This window comes from Canis lupus, chromosome 25 (assembly GCF_048164855.1).
Source record: "Canis lupus baileyi chromosome 25, mCanLup2.hap1, whole genome shotgun sequence".
Lineage (NCBI taxonomy): Eukaryota > Metazoa > Chordata > Mammalia > Carnivora > Canidae > Canis > Canis lupus.
The window spans coordinates 11,558,093-11,574,555 of NC_132862.1; the positions used below are offsets into that span (position 1 = coordinate 11,558,093).

Below are 16,463 nucleotides of genomic sequence, written 5' to 3' on the forward strand. Positions count from 1 at the left end.
GGGAGTGGAGGAGCTAGAAAGGGGGGTGAGACCTCAGAGTCTTTGTTTAAGCACAAGGCATTATGGCTGGAGGTTGATGACTCAGGAGTGAGAGAGGGAGGTGGTGGGAAGAGTAGGGCCACTGGAGGAGGTGGACGAGGTAGAGAAGGAGAAAACAAAGCTGATGTCTCGGGTTCAGTAGAGGGGTTCTTATCTTGGCCTTGCATGGGCCTCAAGGCTATTCTACATAGATGTCAAACCCTCACAGGACCTATATAGCCTGGCTTCCCCAATGGCCAATCCTCTCCCACTCCTCCAAATTCATGCTCCCCTCTCTAGGGTACCACGGACATTGTTGTCTCATAATTACCAGTAATTTAGTCTCTTGTTGATCTTTAAAGTCTCTTGTTGAGATTTTACATCCTGTTGTCTGTAGGGGGCTAAGCAACTGCAATTTGTGGTTTTTTTCCTCAAGAGAAAGAGAGTCACCCATGCTGGTAGAGGAAAGTGAAATGGAACTATATTGGGCTTGAGGAAAGGAAAGGGAAAAGAAAAGGAAAGACAAAGAAATGCAGAGAAAAGCAAGCCAAGAAGAAAGCAAAAAAGGCCTTGTGGTTAACAGCCTAAAATGACCTTGATGTAAGCATGCCAGGCTATTCCAAGGTTGCCTATGTTCCTTACTGGAATGAAATTCAGGAACCCCTTTCCTGTACCATGCTTGGAAGGTCAGTCTCCTCACATGGGGCACCACTTCCCCACAGTGCATTCTGATGACAGGTGAAATGATTACTGGGAGTCCAATACTTTGGAACAAAGGTAAGTCCAAAGGGGCTGCATCGCCAGGTACCACCAAGAAGTGCAGGCACCAAGGTGAAGCCCCGAGTCAGGGTTGACTCTCAGTTTTATTACCTTAGAATGTAAAGTATGCAAAAGCAAGGAAGGAAAAACAACTCAAGAAAGTAATCACGAGAGGGACAGCACCGAACTGTGACTATCGGCACAGGTCTCAGAGAAGCATTAACTAGGGAGCTGCAGGGGATGGGAAAATTGACCTCTGCAGGCCGGGCTATCTTATCCAACATCACTGCTGTTTTCAGCATGTACTGTTTTTAGCATGGACTGATTGTAGGAACAACTGACTTTTGCCATATACACACAGCTGTTGCCATTTATGTGTGTTCCTGTTCTTATTGTTTCTTTTACCTGCTGAGGTCGTTCTCTCACACTTTCACACCCTTCCTACACTACATCAATAGGCAGATAATTTAAAGAGAAAATCAACAAGGAAACAATGGCTTTGAATGACACATTGGACAAGATAGATTTAACAGATATATCCAGGACATTCCATCCTAAAAGAGCAGAATACACATTCTTTTCAAGTGCACTTGGAACATTCTCCAGAATAGATCATGTACTAGGCCACAAAAGAAGCCCCAAGAAACTCAAAAAGATGAAGTCATATCATGCACCTATTTTTACTACAATACTATAAAACTCGGGATCCCTGGGTGGCTCAGTGGTTTGGCACCTGCCTTCAGCCCAGGGCCTGATCCTGGAGACCAGGGATCGAGTCCCACATCGGGCTTCCTGCATGGAGCCTGCTTCTCCCTCTGCCTGTCTCTCTGCCTCTCTCTGCCTCTCATGAATAAATAAAATCTTTAAAAAAAAATAAATAAGAGCACCTATTTAAAAAAAAATAAAAACAATACTATAAAACTCGAAGTCAACCACAAGAAAAGAATCTGGAAAGAACAAAAATATATAAACGTTAAATACGATGCTACTAAACAATGAATGAGTCAAGCTAGAAATAAAATTAGAAATAAAATAGTACACAGAGACAAATGAAAATGAAAACACAGGTGCCTGGGTGGCTCAGCGGTTGAGCATCTGCCTTCGGCTCAGGGCCTACTCCTGGGATACCAGGATTGAGTCCTGCATCGGGCTCCCTGCATGGAGCCTGCTTCTTCCCTCTGTTTGTGTCTCTGTCTGTGTGTGTCTCTCATGAAAAAATAAATAAGATCTTTAAAAAAGAAGAAAGAAAAAAAAAAAGAAGAAAGAAAAGAAAAGAAAAGAAAAGAAAAGAAAAGAAAAGAAAAGAAAAGAAGAAAAGAAAGGAAAGGAAAGGAAAGGAAAGGAAAGGAAAGGAAAGGAAAGGAAAGGAAAGGAAAGGAAAGGAAAGGAAAGGAAAGGAAAGGAAAGGAAAGGAAAGGAAAGGAGGAAGGAAGGAAGGAAGGAAGGAAGGAAGGAAGGAAGGAAGGAAGGAAGGAAAGAGAAAGAAGAAAGAAGAGAAAGAAAAAAGAAAGAAGAAAAAAGGAAGAAGAAAGAAAGAAAGAAAGAAAGAAAGAAAGAAAGAAAGAAAGAAAGAAAGAAAGAAAGAAAGAAAGAAAAGAAAAGAAAAGAAAAGAAAAGAAAAGAAAAGAAAAAACACATTGGTTCAAAAGCTTTGGGATGCAGAAAAAGTGGTCCTAAGAGAAAAGTAACAATACAGGCCTACTTAATGAAACAAGAGGAATCTCAAATAAACAACTTAACCTTACACCTAAAGAAGCTAGAAAAAGAACAACAAACAAAACCTAAAACCAGCAGAAGGAAAGAAATAATATTCAAGCAGAAATTAACAATATAGAAACTTAACAATAGGGGCAGCCCCGGTGGCACAGCGGTTTAGTGCTGCCTGCAGCCCAGGGCATGATCCTGGAGTCCCGGGATCGAGTCCCATGTCGGGCTCTCTGCATGGAGCCTGCTTCTCCCTCTGCCTGTGTCTCTGCCTCTCTCTCTCTCTCTCTGAATAAATAAATAAAATCTTAAAAAAAAAAAAAAGAAACTTAACAATAGAACAATGAAACCAGGAGCTGTTATCTTGAAAAAAATTTTTTTTTAAAAATCAATGAAACTGATAAACCTCTAGCCAGACTTCTCAAGAAAAGGACCCAGATAAATTAAAATCACAAATGAGAGAAAAGAAGTAACAACCAACACAGAAATACAAAAGATTAAGAGAATATTGTGAAAAAGTATAGCCACCAAATTAGACAACCTAGAAGAAATGGATAAATTCCAAGAAACATACTGCCTACCATAACTGAAACAATAAGAAATAAAAATTTGAACAGACCAATTTCCAGCAAAGAAATAGGATCTGTAAACAAAAAAAAACTTCCAACAAACAGAAGTCCAGGACCAGATAACTTCACAGGTGAATTCTACCAAAAATTTAAAGAAGAGTTACCGATTCTTCTCAAACTATTCCAGAAAATTACAAGAGGAAGGAAAATTTCCAAATTCATTCTATGAAGCCAGCATTTCCATGATACAAGAATCAGATAAAGAATCACAATAAAAGAAAACTACTCAGAGCTTTTCCTCTAAGGTCAGGAATGAGATAAGGATGACCACTCTCACCAGTTTTATTCAACATAAAGTCCTAGCCACAGAAATCAGATGACAAAAAGAAATAAAAGGCATCCAAATTGGTAAGGGAGAAGAAAAATTCCAACTATCTGCAAGTGACATAATACTATATACAGAAAACCTGAAAAACTTCAAAACACTGCTAGAATTAATAAATTAATTCAGTAAAGTCACAGGATGCAAAATCAATGTACAAATATCTGTTGTATCCCCACATACCAATATGAAGCAGTAGAAAGAGAAATTAAGAAAAGGACCCCATTTTCAATTGCACAAAACCAGTACGATACTTAGGAATAAACCTAACCTAACAGGTGAAAGACCTATACTTGGAAAACCATAAAACACTGAAGAAACTGAGGATGACACAAAGAAACGGGAAGACATTCCATGCTAATGGATTGAAGAACAAATACTGTTAAAATGTCTACACTATTCAAAGCAATCTACAGATTTAATGCAATCCCTATCAAAATACCAAGAGCATTTTTCACAGGACCAGACAAACAATCATAAAATTTGTATGGAACCACAAAAAAACATAACCAAAGCAACCTTGAAAAAGATAATCTTGTTTTCTAGATAATTTAAGAGACTATTGCATTTAAAAGAATTGTTAGTTTATGTTTTGGGACACACAATGTATGAAGATGTTATTTTGTGACATTAAAATCTAAAAGGGATGGAGATGGAGCTGTAGAAGAGTGGAGTTTTTGTATATTATTGAACTTAACCTGATATAAATATAAATTAGTATTATAACTTTAGAATGTAAATGTAACCTCATGGTAAGCAGAAAGGTAATAGGTGTAGAATATGTATAAAAGGAAATCAAAGAGGAATTTAAACATTTCAACTACCAAAAATTAGAAAATCAGTTAAACAAAAGAATATAAGAATGCAGGAAATGAGGGACAAAAAAAGATCTAGGGCACATAAAAAACAAATAGACCTATGACAGAAGTCCCTTCTTCTCAGCAATTACTTAAATGTTAATGGATTAAGCCCTCTAATCAAAGGACAGAGATTGGCAGAATGGATAAAACACATGACCCAACTATATAATGTCTACAAGAGACTTATTTCAGACTCAAAGACACAAGCATGTTGAAAGTAAGAGGATGGAAAGATATTCCATGCAAATAATAACTAAAAAGTAGGTGTGGCTATACTAGTATCAGATAAAACAGACTTTAAATCAAAAAAGGTTATAAGAGACATGGGTATTATATATTAATAAAAGGATCAATACAGCAAGACATACAACAATTACAAATCTCAATAGATCTAATGACACAACATCAAAATATACGAAGCAAAAACTGTCAGAATGGGAAGGAGAAATAACAATTACACAGTTGGGGACTTCAATATCCTTGTCACAATAATGGATAGAAAAATCAGATAAAAGTTAAATAAGGAAACAGAAGACTTAAAAAAGACAATATACAAAGTAAATCTAACAGACATACAATGAACACTGTATCCAATAACAACGGAATACATCTTCAAGTGCCTGAGACATTTTCCAATAGACCATCTCTGTTAGGCCATATATTAAGTGTCAATAGATTTAAAAAGTAAAACTGGAAAATTCAAAAATTGCGGAATTTAACAAAATACTTTTAAACAACAGGTCAAATAAGAAATCACATGGAAAGTAGAAAATACTTAAGAGACAAATGAAAATGAAAACACGATATACAAAAACTTATGAGAAGCAGCAAAGCAGTGCTAAAAGGGAAATTAGGGGATCCTTGGGTGGCTCAGCAGTTTACTGCCTGCCTTCGGCCCAGGGCGTGATCCTGGAGTCCCAGGATCAAGTCCCACATCAGGCTCCCTTCATGGAGCCTGCTTCTCCTCCCTCTGCCTGTGTCTCTGCCTCTCTCTCTCTCTGTCTCTCATGAATGAATGAATAAATTAATTAATTAAGGGAAATTAATGGCTATAAGCACTTATATTAAAAAACAAGTACAAACTCAAATCAACAACCAAGCTTCACAACTTAAGAAACTAGAAAAATCAGAACAAACTAAAGCCAAGGCTCGCAGAAGGAAAGAAATACAGATTAGAGCAGACATAAATGAAATGAAAAAAATCAAAAATCAAATTGTATCCTTCAAAAAGATCAGCAAGATTGACAAACCCTTAGCTAGATAGACTAAGGAAAAAAAAGAAGACTCAAATTACTAAAATCAGAAATGAAAGTGGGAACATTACTACTAATTCTATGGAAATAAAAAGGATTATTAAGAGTACTATAAACAACTGCATGCTGAGAAACAGGATACCATAGATAAAACGGAAAAATTCCTAGAAACACAAAACCTACCAAGACCAAATCAAGAAGAAATAGAAAATCTAAATAGACTGATAACTTGTAAGGAAATTGAACCAGTAATCAATAATCTCCCAACAAAGAAAAACATAGACCTGACAGTTTCACTAGTAAGTTCTACCAAACACTTAAAGAACTAATACCAAGCCTTTTAAAACTTCTAAAAAGGGCAGCCTGGGTGGCTCAGCGGTTTAGGGCTGCCTTCAGCCCAGGGTGTGATCTTGGAGACCCGGGATTGAGTCCCATGTCAGGCTCCCTGCCTGTGTCCCTGCCTCTCCCTATGTCTCTCACGCATTAAGTAAGTAAAATCTTGAAAAATAAAAATAAAATAAAAATAAAAATAAAAATAATAAAACTCCTAAAAAACTGAAGAGGAAGAAACATTTCCTATTTCATTTCATTCATGGGGATGAATTCATTCATCCCCCCATTTCATTTCATTTCACCCCATTTCATTCTATGGGGATGTTATTATCCTGATGATAATGTAATTATCCCGATAATCCTGATACCAAAGCCAGACACACTACAACAACAAAAGCTACAGTCCAATATCCCTTAGGAACATTGATGCAAAAAATCTCAACAAAACACCAGCAAAAAGAATTCAGCAATATAATTAAAAAGATTACACATTATGACCAAGTGGGGTATATTCCTAAAATGTCAAGGGACAGTTCAACATAGGTAAACTGATCAATGTAATAATCCACATCCACAGAATGAAGGGAAAAAAATCTACACAATCATTTCAGTTCATACAGAAAAAGCACTTGACAAAAAAAAAAAAAACAACACCTTTTCATGAAGAAACACTATAAACTAGGGATAGAAATAAATCATCTCAACATAATAAAAGCCATATATGAAAAACCCACAGCTAATGTCACACTCAAAACTGAAAAACTGATTTTTCTTTAAGATTAGGAACAAGGCTGGGACACCTGGGTGGCTCAGGGGTGATCCTGGCATCCAAGATCGAGTCCCACATCAGGCTCCTTGTGGGGAGCCTGCTTCTCCCTCTGCCTGTGTCTCTGCCTCTCTCTCATGAATAAATAAATAAATAAAATCTTAAAAAAAAATTTTTTTAAATAAGGAACAAGGCAAGGACACCTGCTTTCACTACTTCTATGCAAAAACAGTACCAGGAGTTTCAGAGCAATTAGGAAGAGGGGAGGGGAGGGATGAGGACAAGAGAAGAAGAAAAGAAAGGTATACAAATTGAAAGGAGTAAGTAAATTATCTGTTTGCAGACATGACCTTATATGTAGAAAACCCTAAAGATTACACACACACACACACAGAGTAAGTGAATTCAGTGAAGTATCAAGATATAAACTCAACACTCAAAAATTAATTGCATTTCTGTAGATAAACGGAATAATTTAAAAAGGAAATTACAAAAGAATTCCATTTACAACAGTATCAAAAAGAATAAAACTTAGGAATTAACCAAAATTTATGAGAAAAACTTATAACTACAAAAACACTGCTGAAATAAAACATAAATAAATGGAAGGACATCCCATGCTCACTCCTTGAAAGACTTAATACTGTTAAAATGTCAATACTACCCAAAGTAAACTACATTTCCAAGTCAATCCCTACCAAAATTCCAATGTCATTTTTTGCAAAAATTAAAGAATTATATATATGCAAATCACAAATCTGATAAGGGATCAATATATAGAATACATAGAGAATCTCTAAAACTAAAAAACAATGAAGCAAAAAATGAGCAATAGACTTAAATACACATTTCTTCTAAGAAGATGTAAGAATGGCCATTAAGCAGAAGAAAAAATACTCAACATTGCCAGTAATTAGGGAAATGCAAATCAAAACTACACTGAGATGTCTACCACCTTGCACCCCTTAGGGTAACTACTAGCAAAAACCCAGAGAACTACAAGTGATGGTGAGGATGTGGAGAAATTGGAACCCTTATGCATTGTTGGTGGGAATATAAAATGGTACAGTCACTGTGAAAGACAATATGGAAGTTCCTTCAAAAAACAGAAAACAGAATTACCGTATGATTCAGAAATTCCACTTCTGAATACATACTCAAAAGAATTGAAAGCAGGGTCTTGAAGATATTTGGATACCCATGTTCATAGCAGCATTGTTCACAATAGCTAAAATGTAGAAGCAATCCAAGTGTCTGTTGACAGATAAAAGGATAAGCAAAATGTGGTACAAACACACAATGGAATATTATTCAGCTTTAATAAGGAAAGATATTCTGTAAGATGCTAAAACATGGATGACCCTCAAGAACATTATACTAAATGAAAGAGCCAATCACAGAAGACATCTACTGTACAATTCCATTTATATGAGGTACTTAGTCAAAATTTTAATGACAGAAAACATAATGGTAGTTGCCAGGGGCTGGGAGGATAAACTGATTAATTGCTTTGGGAAGTTATCATTTAATGGGTATAGGTTTCAGTTTTACAAGGTGAAGAGTTATGAGGATGAACGGTGGGGATGGCTATACAATAATTCTAGTGTATTTAATACCACTGAACCTAAAAATGGTTAATATGGTAAGTTTTATGTTAAACATATTTAAGATAGAAACCCCAGTATCAGTTTCTAACACAAGATGAATAACAATTAGGTTTGAATGATGTTAAGAAGCTGGATTACTTATACTACCAGTGTTCTGACTAAACCCCAAGATCAGAATCTGCCACTAGATTCCATTTTAAATGATTAATGCAAAAACCAATCAAACAAAAACAGAAAACAAACAAAAAAACAACTGTTCAAGTTTAAAACACACTGAAAATAGGAATTTCAGGCTTCATCATAATTCCAGGGCTACCCACAAAAACATAAATTGACAAGGACAGAAAGCACCATCGGAGCAGATATGAGTTTTTGGAAAACAGCAAGAAGAGAAAAATAACTTGAAATACTAAAAGGCCTTGTTAACAAATTTAGTTCAACTAATTAGATATATATCATTTAAGGTACTGTAGAGGAAAAACAAGACAAGTGCTTGAGATGCATTCAATGTATAACAAGACAAGTAAAAACAGTATTTTTAATGAGGGCAATAATAAGTTCATCCAGTGACAAAGTAGCATGAAATTTTCAAATAGGAAGGGGAAAAAAGCAGAATTAAGAAAGATCTTGAGTCTTATCCCCAACACTACTGATTTCACTGAATGAATATGGATTAGAAAGGTGGTCATGGAAGGCAGGTATTCTACACTGGAGAAAGAGTAAGCAGAGATATTGAAGTAGAAAATGACACTTTATATGTAGAAACAACATAAATCATATTTCCACACTTAAGAAAATGTCAAAATTTTCTTCTATAAGAAGAAGCAACCTGTTCTAAGTACGGCCACCAAATAATCTGCTTTTCATTCTGATAGCCAAAAGCTAAATGGCCATTTGTTTGAGGATGGTAAATTATGTCCCTACAAAACTTGACTGCAAGCTCCCAGACAGCCTAGAATGGTGTCTCTAATGCAGTGTTTGACACAAGTAGATACAGAGTATTTAGTGAACTTAAATAAACTATGAGAAAGCCAGTATGGTACTATTTTCTGAAAATATGTAACTTAAAATACTACTCCTAAAATATGCACTGTGAAAAATTTCATAGTCAAGTCTGTAAATTATGCAAATTTTATTATTTATCTTCCTTCACAGATCAGTGATGAGCATATTAACATATTACAATCTCTGAAAAGTGCTGTAATATCAAAATAATCTACTTCTTTTAAATCTAGCATTTCCCAAACACATTCAGGCTAATAGAATTTTTTCCCCTCAGATCATTAAGACTCTCTAGAATTATTATTCTATCAAATACTTTGAGAAATTCTCTATTAGAGCCCAAAAGGTAACAAGAATAAAAGTGAACAGCAAATTGAATTACAACATTCCTGAATATTTAAGCATATCACTAAATGCATCTTCAATTTCACTGAAATTTCTGCAAACTGCATCATCTCCCAACTGAATTGCTTAAAAATATAGTCACAGCAGCAGGAAAAGATAAACAGGAAAACTAAATATTTAATCTCCCTCTAGTCATAAAAATGAATCTACACAATGTTTCTGAAATACATGGACCATTACTTAAATAATTAATATAAAGGGATGCATGCCTGCTGGCTCAGTTGGTAGAGTCTGCAGCTCTTGATCTCAGGGTTGTTAAGTTCAATACTCCACAACTACAGTTACACACACATACACACACAGTATTATGCCAATCTCTTTCCTAGCATCAAAGTCCTTTTTCCTTCCAACTTATTCTGTCAAATAAGATACGAGTTTACAGAAACACAGTCAAAATGTTATTGCTCAAATAGATCACTGAAATGAGTAACTACTTAGTAACTGCCTGAGAACAAATGTTACTATCTGAGCAAAATGTTAATAGGATGTGGTGGGATTAGGTTTTTAAATAAAAGAATAAGGGTATCATAAAAATTTCCCAAATGCTTTATTTACAGTATGAGAAAGTATTAATCTTACTTAAAAAACATTTTAGTGCTATGAAACTGATACTGTTGCTCAACATTAAAGAGGTGGACCATGTAACAAACATATTAAAGAGATCTCAATCCTATCCTCACTCACCTTGCCTTTGCTCCAACAAAAGATCCTGCCTGACATATCACCCCACTTAAAGGTTGTTAGCATTATTTACTTATTAATTCTAAATCTACCAAATTCTGTGCATATTTTAAGAGAAAAAATAAGGGGGTTAAAAAGAAAGTCTTTCTAGACCCAATGACACTGACTATTAAAAGTCCAGATCTATTCAAACAATAAAAATATTTAAAATCTGGGGAAGGTTGATAGTGAAGATACATATATTTTTTAATAGGTATAAAAAGTGATGGGGGGGCAGGATGAATATATCTCAAAAAAGCCTTGCTAATTGAAGAGTATTAAGCAAACAAGAAAGTGGTATTTTTGGAAGTTTTTAAGTACTCTGAGAAAAATTATCAGTTCTCCAAAACAGTGATTTTGAACTATATAGACCTATTATTAATATGAAAATTACTATTCTAATTATTAAGAAAATAAACAAAATAACCCTATAAATCCCTTTATTGTTCATGCTTTTAAATAGTGCTGAAAAGGTGCCCAAAAGAGACAGCTAGATGATGTTGATATATTCACTCAAGAATATATATAAATACCTAAAATTATAGGTAAAATAACATGGAAACTTTGACCTATTTAAGAACAACTGATATCTAAATGACAGATCAGCATTTTAAAACAGGCTTTAAGTGTATGTACTGATAGGGTCTGTAGTGGTTTATACTTTCCATGAGCAGTGTAACATTAGTTATTTTGCAAAGGATTTATGTAGGTAAAGATTTATGTAGGTATATATGTTTTGTATCAAATTATAATGCTTAACTCATTTTATCGAAAGGTCTTCTATAAAAGGTATCTTAAAATGTATTGAAAAGCCATAAATCTTCAAATCTACAAAATCCGTCATGGTACAGAGATTTTTTTTTTTTTTTTGGTACAGATTTTTTTACATCATACCAAAATAATTCTTTTATAGCCAACTCCTGAATCTAAAAGCTTAATTTTGCCAATGAAGCACTTATATCTCCCTGGTTAGAGATGTTTTAGACTTTTTTTTTTTTTTTAAAGATTTTATTTATTTATTAATGAAAAACACAGAGAAGCAGAAACATAGGCAGAGGGAGAAGCAGGCTCCCTGAAGACAGGTGATGTGGGACTTGATTCCAGGACCCCAGGATCATGACCCGAGCCAAAGGCAGACACTCAACCACCGAGCTACCCAGGTGCCCAGAGATGTTTTAGATTATACAGAAAAGTTTGAGTTCATCTTCAAATGTTTAGTGCAAAAATGCATAGTGCAAAAGTTCATCTTCAAATGTTTAGTGCAAAAATTCATTCTATGGACCCTAAAATGCTCTCTCATCTTTTGGTACTCAAGACTCATCAAATGTCACAGGTAATAACCATGCATCATTTCATTTTTGGGGCAATTTATGATATAACTTGCATAGAATATAACATACAATATAAATACAGCCCAAGATCCAAGGTGTAAATAGATTTTTATTCTGAATTCACTGGTTTATGACCAGCAGCTTAGCATGATTTCTAGAGATACTTTTAACAGTAAAGCCTGTAAAAGAAGGATAAGTGATACATTTTCCTTATACTCCATATTTATCCTATTTTCTCACTTCTAAACTACTGGAGAAATTCAGGTATAGTTCAATTACTGAACTTGAGTCATTCATATTCATACTATTACTCTGTATGGTAAATGATAATAATCCATGAGGCTATTTTCTCCATATATACTTTGAAGTACTAGAGCAAACTAAGTATTTCCCACTCATAACTTAAAATTGAGACAAAACTCTTCATGTGAAACATAAAGAGGAAATTATGCCTTACCTCATACTCAATGTCAGGTAAATTACTCTCATCTGCTTTCTCTAGCTTTTCAGCGGCCCACTTGCTTGCAGCCTCGGCAAGTTCCTTTTCAGTTAGCCTACTGGGTTTGTCTAACATCTAATAAAAACAAAAGAATAGTTCTATTACAATTCTCAAAAGCACTTAAACTTCCAATACATCAAAAAGTGTATCCTACCTTAACTTAAAATCATGTAATTTCATAGAGATAACAAGTACATTCTTTATTTGCTTTTTAAAAAATATTCAACATAGAGTTTCTTTAAGTAGCAATTCCTTTTGGACATACAGATCAGATCTGACTCCTAATTTCATTTATATAAAACTTCAAAAATTCATCTTAAGGAACCAAAGACACTGACAATTAACTAATATATTAACAGCATTTGAAATATATAGGACATCATACTGATTTCAATGTTGTATCTTTAATTATATTCAATGAAATAAATAATGCCAAAATATCATCAAGGTAAATTCCTAATGCAATAGAAAAGTCAGATATGTTATTTCCATGATTTGTAATAATGTATATAAATCCTACTCTTTACACAAAAATTTTTTTTAATTTTATTTATTTATTCATGGGAGACACAGAGAGAGAGGCAGAGACACAGGCAGAGGGAGAAGCAGGCTCCATGCAGGGAGCCTGATGTGGGACTTGATCCCAGGACTCCGGGGATCATGACCTGAGCTGAAGGCAGATGCTCAACCACTGAGCCACCCAGGCGCCCCTACACAAAATTTATATACTTAAAATTCATCTTTTTGATACTGTTACTGCTTTTCTTCTTCAGTTATATTCAATACTAAACAATGGGGCAGCCCGGGTGGCTCAGCGGTTTAGCAGCGCCTTCAGCCCAGGGCCTGATCCTGGAGATCTGGGATCGAGTCCCATGTCGTGCTCCCTGGATGGAGCCTGCTTCTCCCTCTGCCTGTGTCTCTGCCTCTTTCTCTCTCTCTCTGTCTCTCATGAATAAATAAATAAAATCTTTAGGGAAAAAAAAAAACAGTAAATCAATACTAAACAATGTATGGAATTTCAAGTTATAGACAGACCTGGGTTTGAATGCCAGTTTCATCACTTGCTAGGTAGATGATTTTATATGCATAATTCATGACACTGTGAAGCCGTGGTTTTCTTATTTACAAAATGAGGTATTAATAGTATTCATGGTTTTATAAAATTTACTTGAAAGTATCTAACACAGTGCTTGGTACTTTAGTTTTCCTTTCTTTACCATATAAATATCAGTTATAGTAAAACTTTTGAAAAAGACCATTCAGTTCATGAGGTCAATATAAAAATGAAGAAAATTAAAATTTTTTTCTGGAACACACGATTCCTGTAATACTGTTTACAGACCTATGTTACAGAATAAGATGCATAAATTCTAAGCCAAGGAGCAGCTGGGTGGCTTAGTCAGTTAAATGTCTTGACATGGTTGATTTCAGCTCAGGTCATGATTTCAGGGTTTGGAGATCGAGTCCCACACTGGGCTCCACACTCTGCCCCTCCCTTGCCTCTCTCCCTCTGTCAAAAAAAAAATTATCTAAGCTGAAAATTAGAAAAAGGGTTTCCTTGGGCCTATACAGTAGCTCTGATTCCATTCTATTATAGTAGCATATATTTTCATCAACTAGGTCTTTCACCTGTAATTTTTCTCCATGTCTTCTCTAAAGTAACATCATTAATTCCAAATACACTTCCTCTGGATGATAGTGGCATTAAAAATCTCCACATTAGGGGCACCTGGATGGCACAGTCGGTTGAGTGTCTGACTCTTGGTTTTAGCTAGGGTTATCTCTCAGGGTCATGAGATTGAATTCCCTGTGGGGCTCAGCACAGAATCTGCTTGGGATTCTCTCTCCTTCTAAAATAAAATAAATAGATCTTTAAAAAATCTCTACACTAAAACATAATACAATTTATAAACTGCTTCTGTATGCACACCCAAAATGTATGTTAATTAATGGAATTCCACGAAGGTGGTTAGGGCAGACTTAATTACCCCAACTTATAAACCAAGAAACTAAATGCCCAAAAGCTAGTGATTTGCCCAGTCACTAGTAAATGCTAAGCTGGACCTTATGACAAAGGCCCCTGACCTCCTTCCACAGTTTATTCAACTCACCAAACTTCTGGCTGGACATCCATAATATTTACTAAAGGATAATAACAATGTATGTACATAGAGTGTTTCCACAGCCACTGAAGAAACCTAAATACGTCACTACAAAGCCCTACTCACACATAATGTTAAAAAGGTAGAAGTGATACCTCTATTATTACTTAGTAATAAAGTTAAACAAACAGGCACACCTGGGTGGCTCAGTTGGTTAAGCAACTGCCTTTGGATCAGGTCATGATCATAGGGTCCTGGGACCGAGCCCCATGTCAGGCTCCCTTCCCAGCTGGGAGCCTGCTTCTCCCTCTCCCTCTCTCCTTCTGCCCTTCCTCACTATCTGTGGTCAAATAAATACAATCTTTCTTTAAAAAAAATTAAAGACTAAGAAGAAAAAAAACCACATACACATGAATATATCAAAAAGAAAAAATTTATGCCCCACTTTTTTGGTATCTGTTTTGAAGAGAAAGTTATAGAGTAAAAATAAAACAAACATTGTAAGTTCTCTCTAGTAAAGATGGAGCAAAATCTTCTACAATTGAATCCTTCCATTCGTCTTTCATTAAATCTGTATACCTGAAAAACTCTAATTTGAAAATGACTTCTGGGGACACCTGGGTGGCTCAGCGGTTGAGCATTTGCCTTTGGCTCAGGTTGTGATCCCAGGATCCTGGGATTGAATCCCACATCAGGCTCCTTGCAGGGAGCCTGCTTCTCCCTCTTCCTGTGTCTCCCAACTCTCTCTGTGTGTCTCTCATTAATAAATAAATAAAATCTTAAAAAAAATAAGAAATAAACTCTAAAAAATTATTCCTACATGAGGGCAGCTAGAATGTTTAAAAGAAAAAGCTCTCCACCAAATCAGGAAATCTACATAAAAGTGTCCGACAGCTACCATATAACCCTGGGCAAAGAACAGAGGATGTACGTTTTTGGATCATAGGTCTAAAACTCTGAAAGTCTGATTCCATTTTAAGACAAAAATGCAAACATCTACTTTTACTGTCAAAAATAGCTAAAATCCACTATGGTTGCTTCCCACTAAATATATTTTAACATGTACAAAGTCCTATGTAATAACTTACATTATAGAAGAAATGAATATTTCCTATATCATAGTTTAGCATTCATAGTGAGTTAGATGAGAAACTACTGTTTACTCTTCCTTCATTTTTACCTGACAACAAAAACAAGCCATTCTTTCAGGTGGATAAAGCACCCTTGACAAGGTAAGGCAGGACCAAATTCTAATCAATCTTCTCATACAAAACCAGCATTCTAGAATCTTCAGACTTCTGGGAAAACTCTAAAGACACAAGTTGTCACAAAGACATCTTTTTCTTTTGTTTTTCCTTTGAGGCAGTGAAGCAGCTGCTCCCTGAATACCAACCAGCATAGACTGTCAGGCGATGTTTACTCTTGCTGAAAAGCCAAGTATACCAAAAATAGAAAAAAAAAAAAATGAAGGAAGAGAATACAAGTAACAAAGTTATAGAAAGACAATGTGGGTTGGTGAAGAGAATCTCTAACTGCTGAGAGTAGATGGAAATAGCAAATTTTGAGAATTAGAATCATGGATCATCTGTTCAACATATTTGGGATGCTGGAAGGCAGGAATGAAAAGAATGATACAGTGAGAGTACTGTGTTCTTGAGAAAATTCTGAGACTTTTTGATAAAATGGAGATATATATATATATATACTTTTTTAAATTACAAAGTAATTACAACCACATCCCTTTTTTGTGGTAGTAACACTTAAGATCTCTTAGCACATTTAAAAAAATTTTTTATTTATTTATTCATGAGCGACAGTATTTTTTAAAATATTTTATTTATTTATTCATGAGCGACAGAGAGAGAGAGAGAGAGAGAGAGGCAGAGACACAGCCCAAGGGAAAAGCAGGCTCCCTGTAGGGAGCCCGACGCGGAACTTGATCCCGGGTCTCCAGGATCACGCCCTGCGCTGAAGGCGGCGCTAAACCACTGAGCCACCCAGGCTGCCCTAAGTATACAGTATTATTAACTATAATCAGTTACCTGTACATTAGATCCTCAGATTTTATTCATTATATAGATGATAATTTGTACTAACATCTCTTTTCCCTCAACCTCTAGCCCCTAGCTCCTACTGATCACACTAATAGTCTG

General features: G+C 35.4%; 1 protein-coding gene across 36 annotated transcripts in view; it reads right to left on the minus strand.

Annotated features, from left to right (window-relative positions):
* The window catches only part of PPHLN1 (periphilin 1), a 230,353-nt gene that overhangs the window by 47,536 nt on the left and 166,354 nt on the right, over window positions 1-16,463 (minus strand). For all 36 annotated transcript variants that reach the window (XR_012017482.1, XR_012017483.1, XM_072798313.1 and 33 more), the window contains one exon: window positions 12,167-12,283. Coding sequence is in view for 34 of the 36 variants with exons in the window: in XM_072798313.1 (XP_072654414.1) it covers window positions 12,167-12,283 (117 nt within the window). In the remaining 2 variants the exon portion in view is untranslated. The remainder of the gene's footprint in view (window positions 1-12,166; window positions 12,284-16,463) is intronic.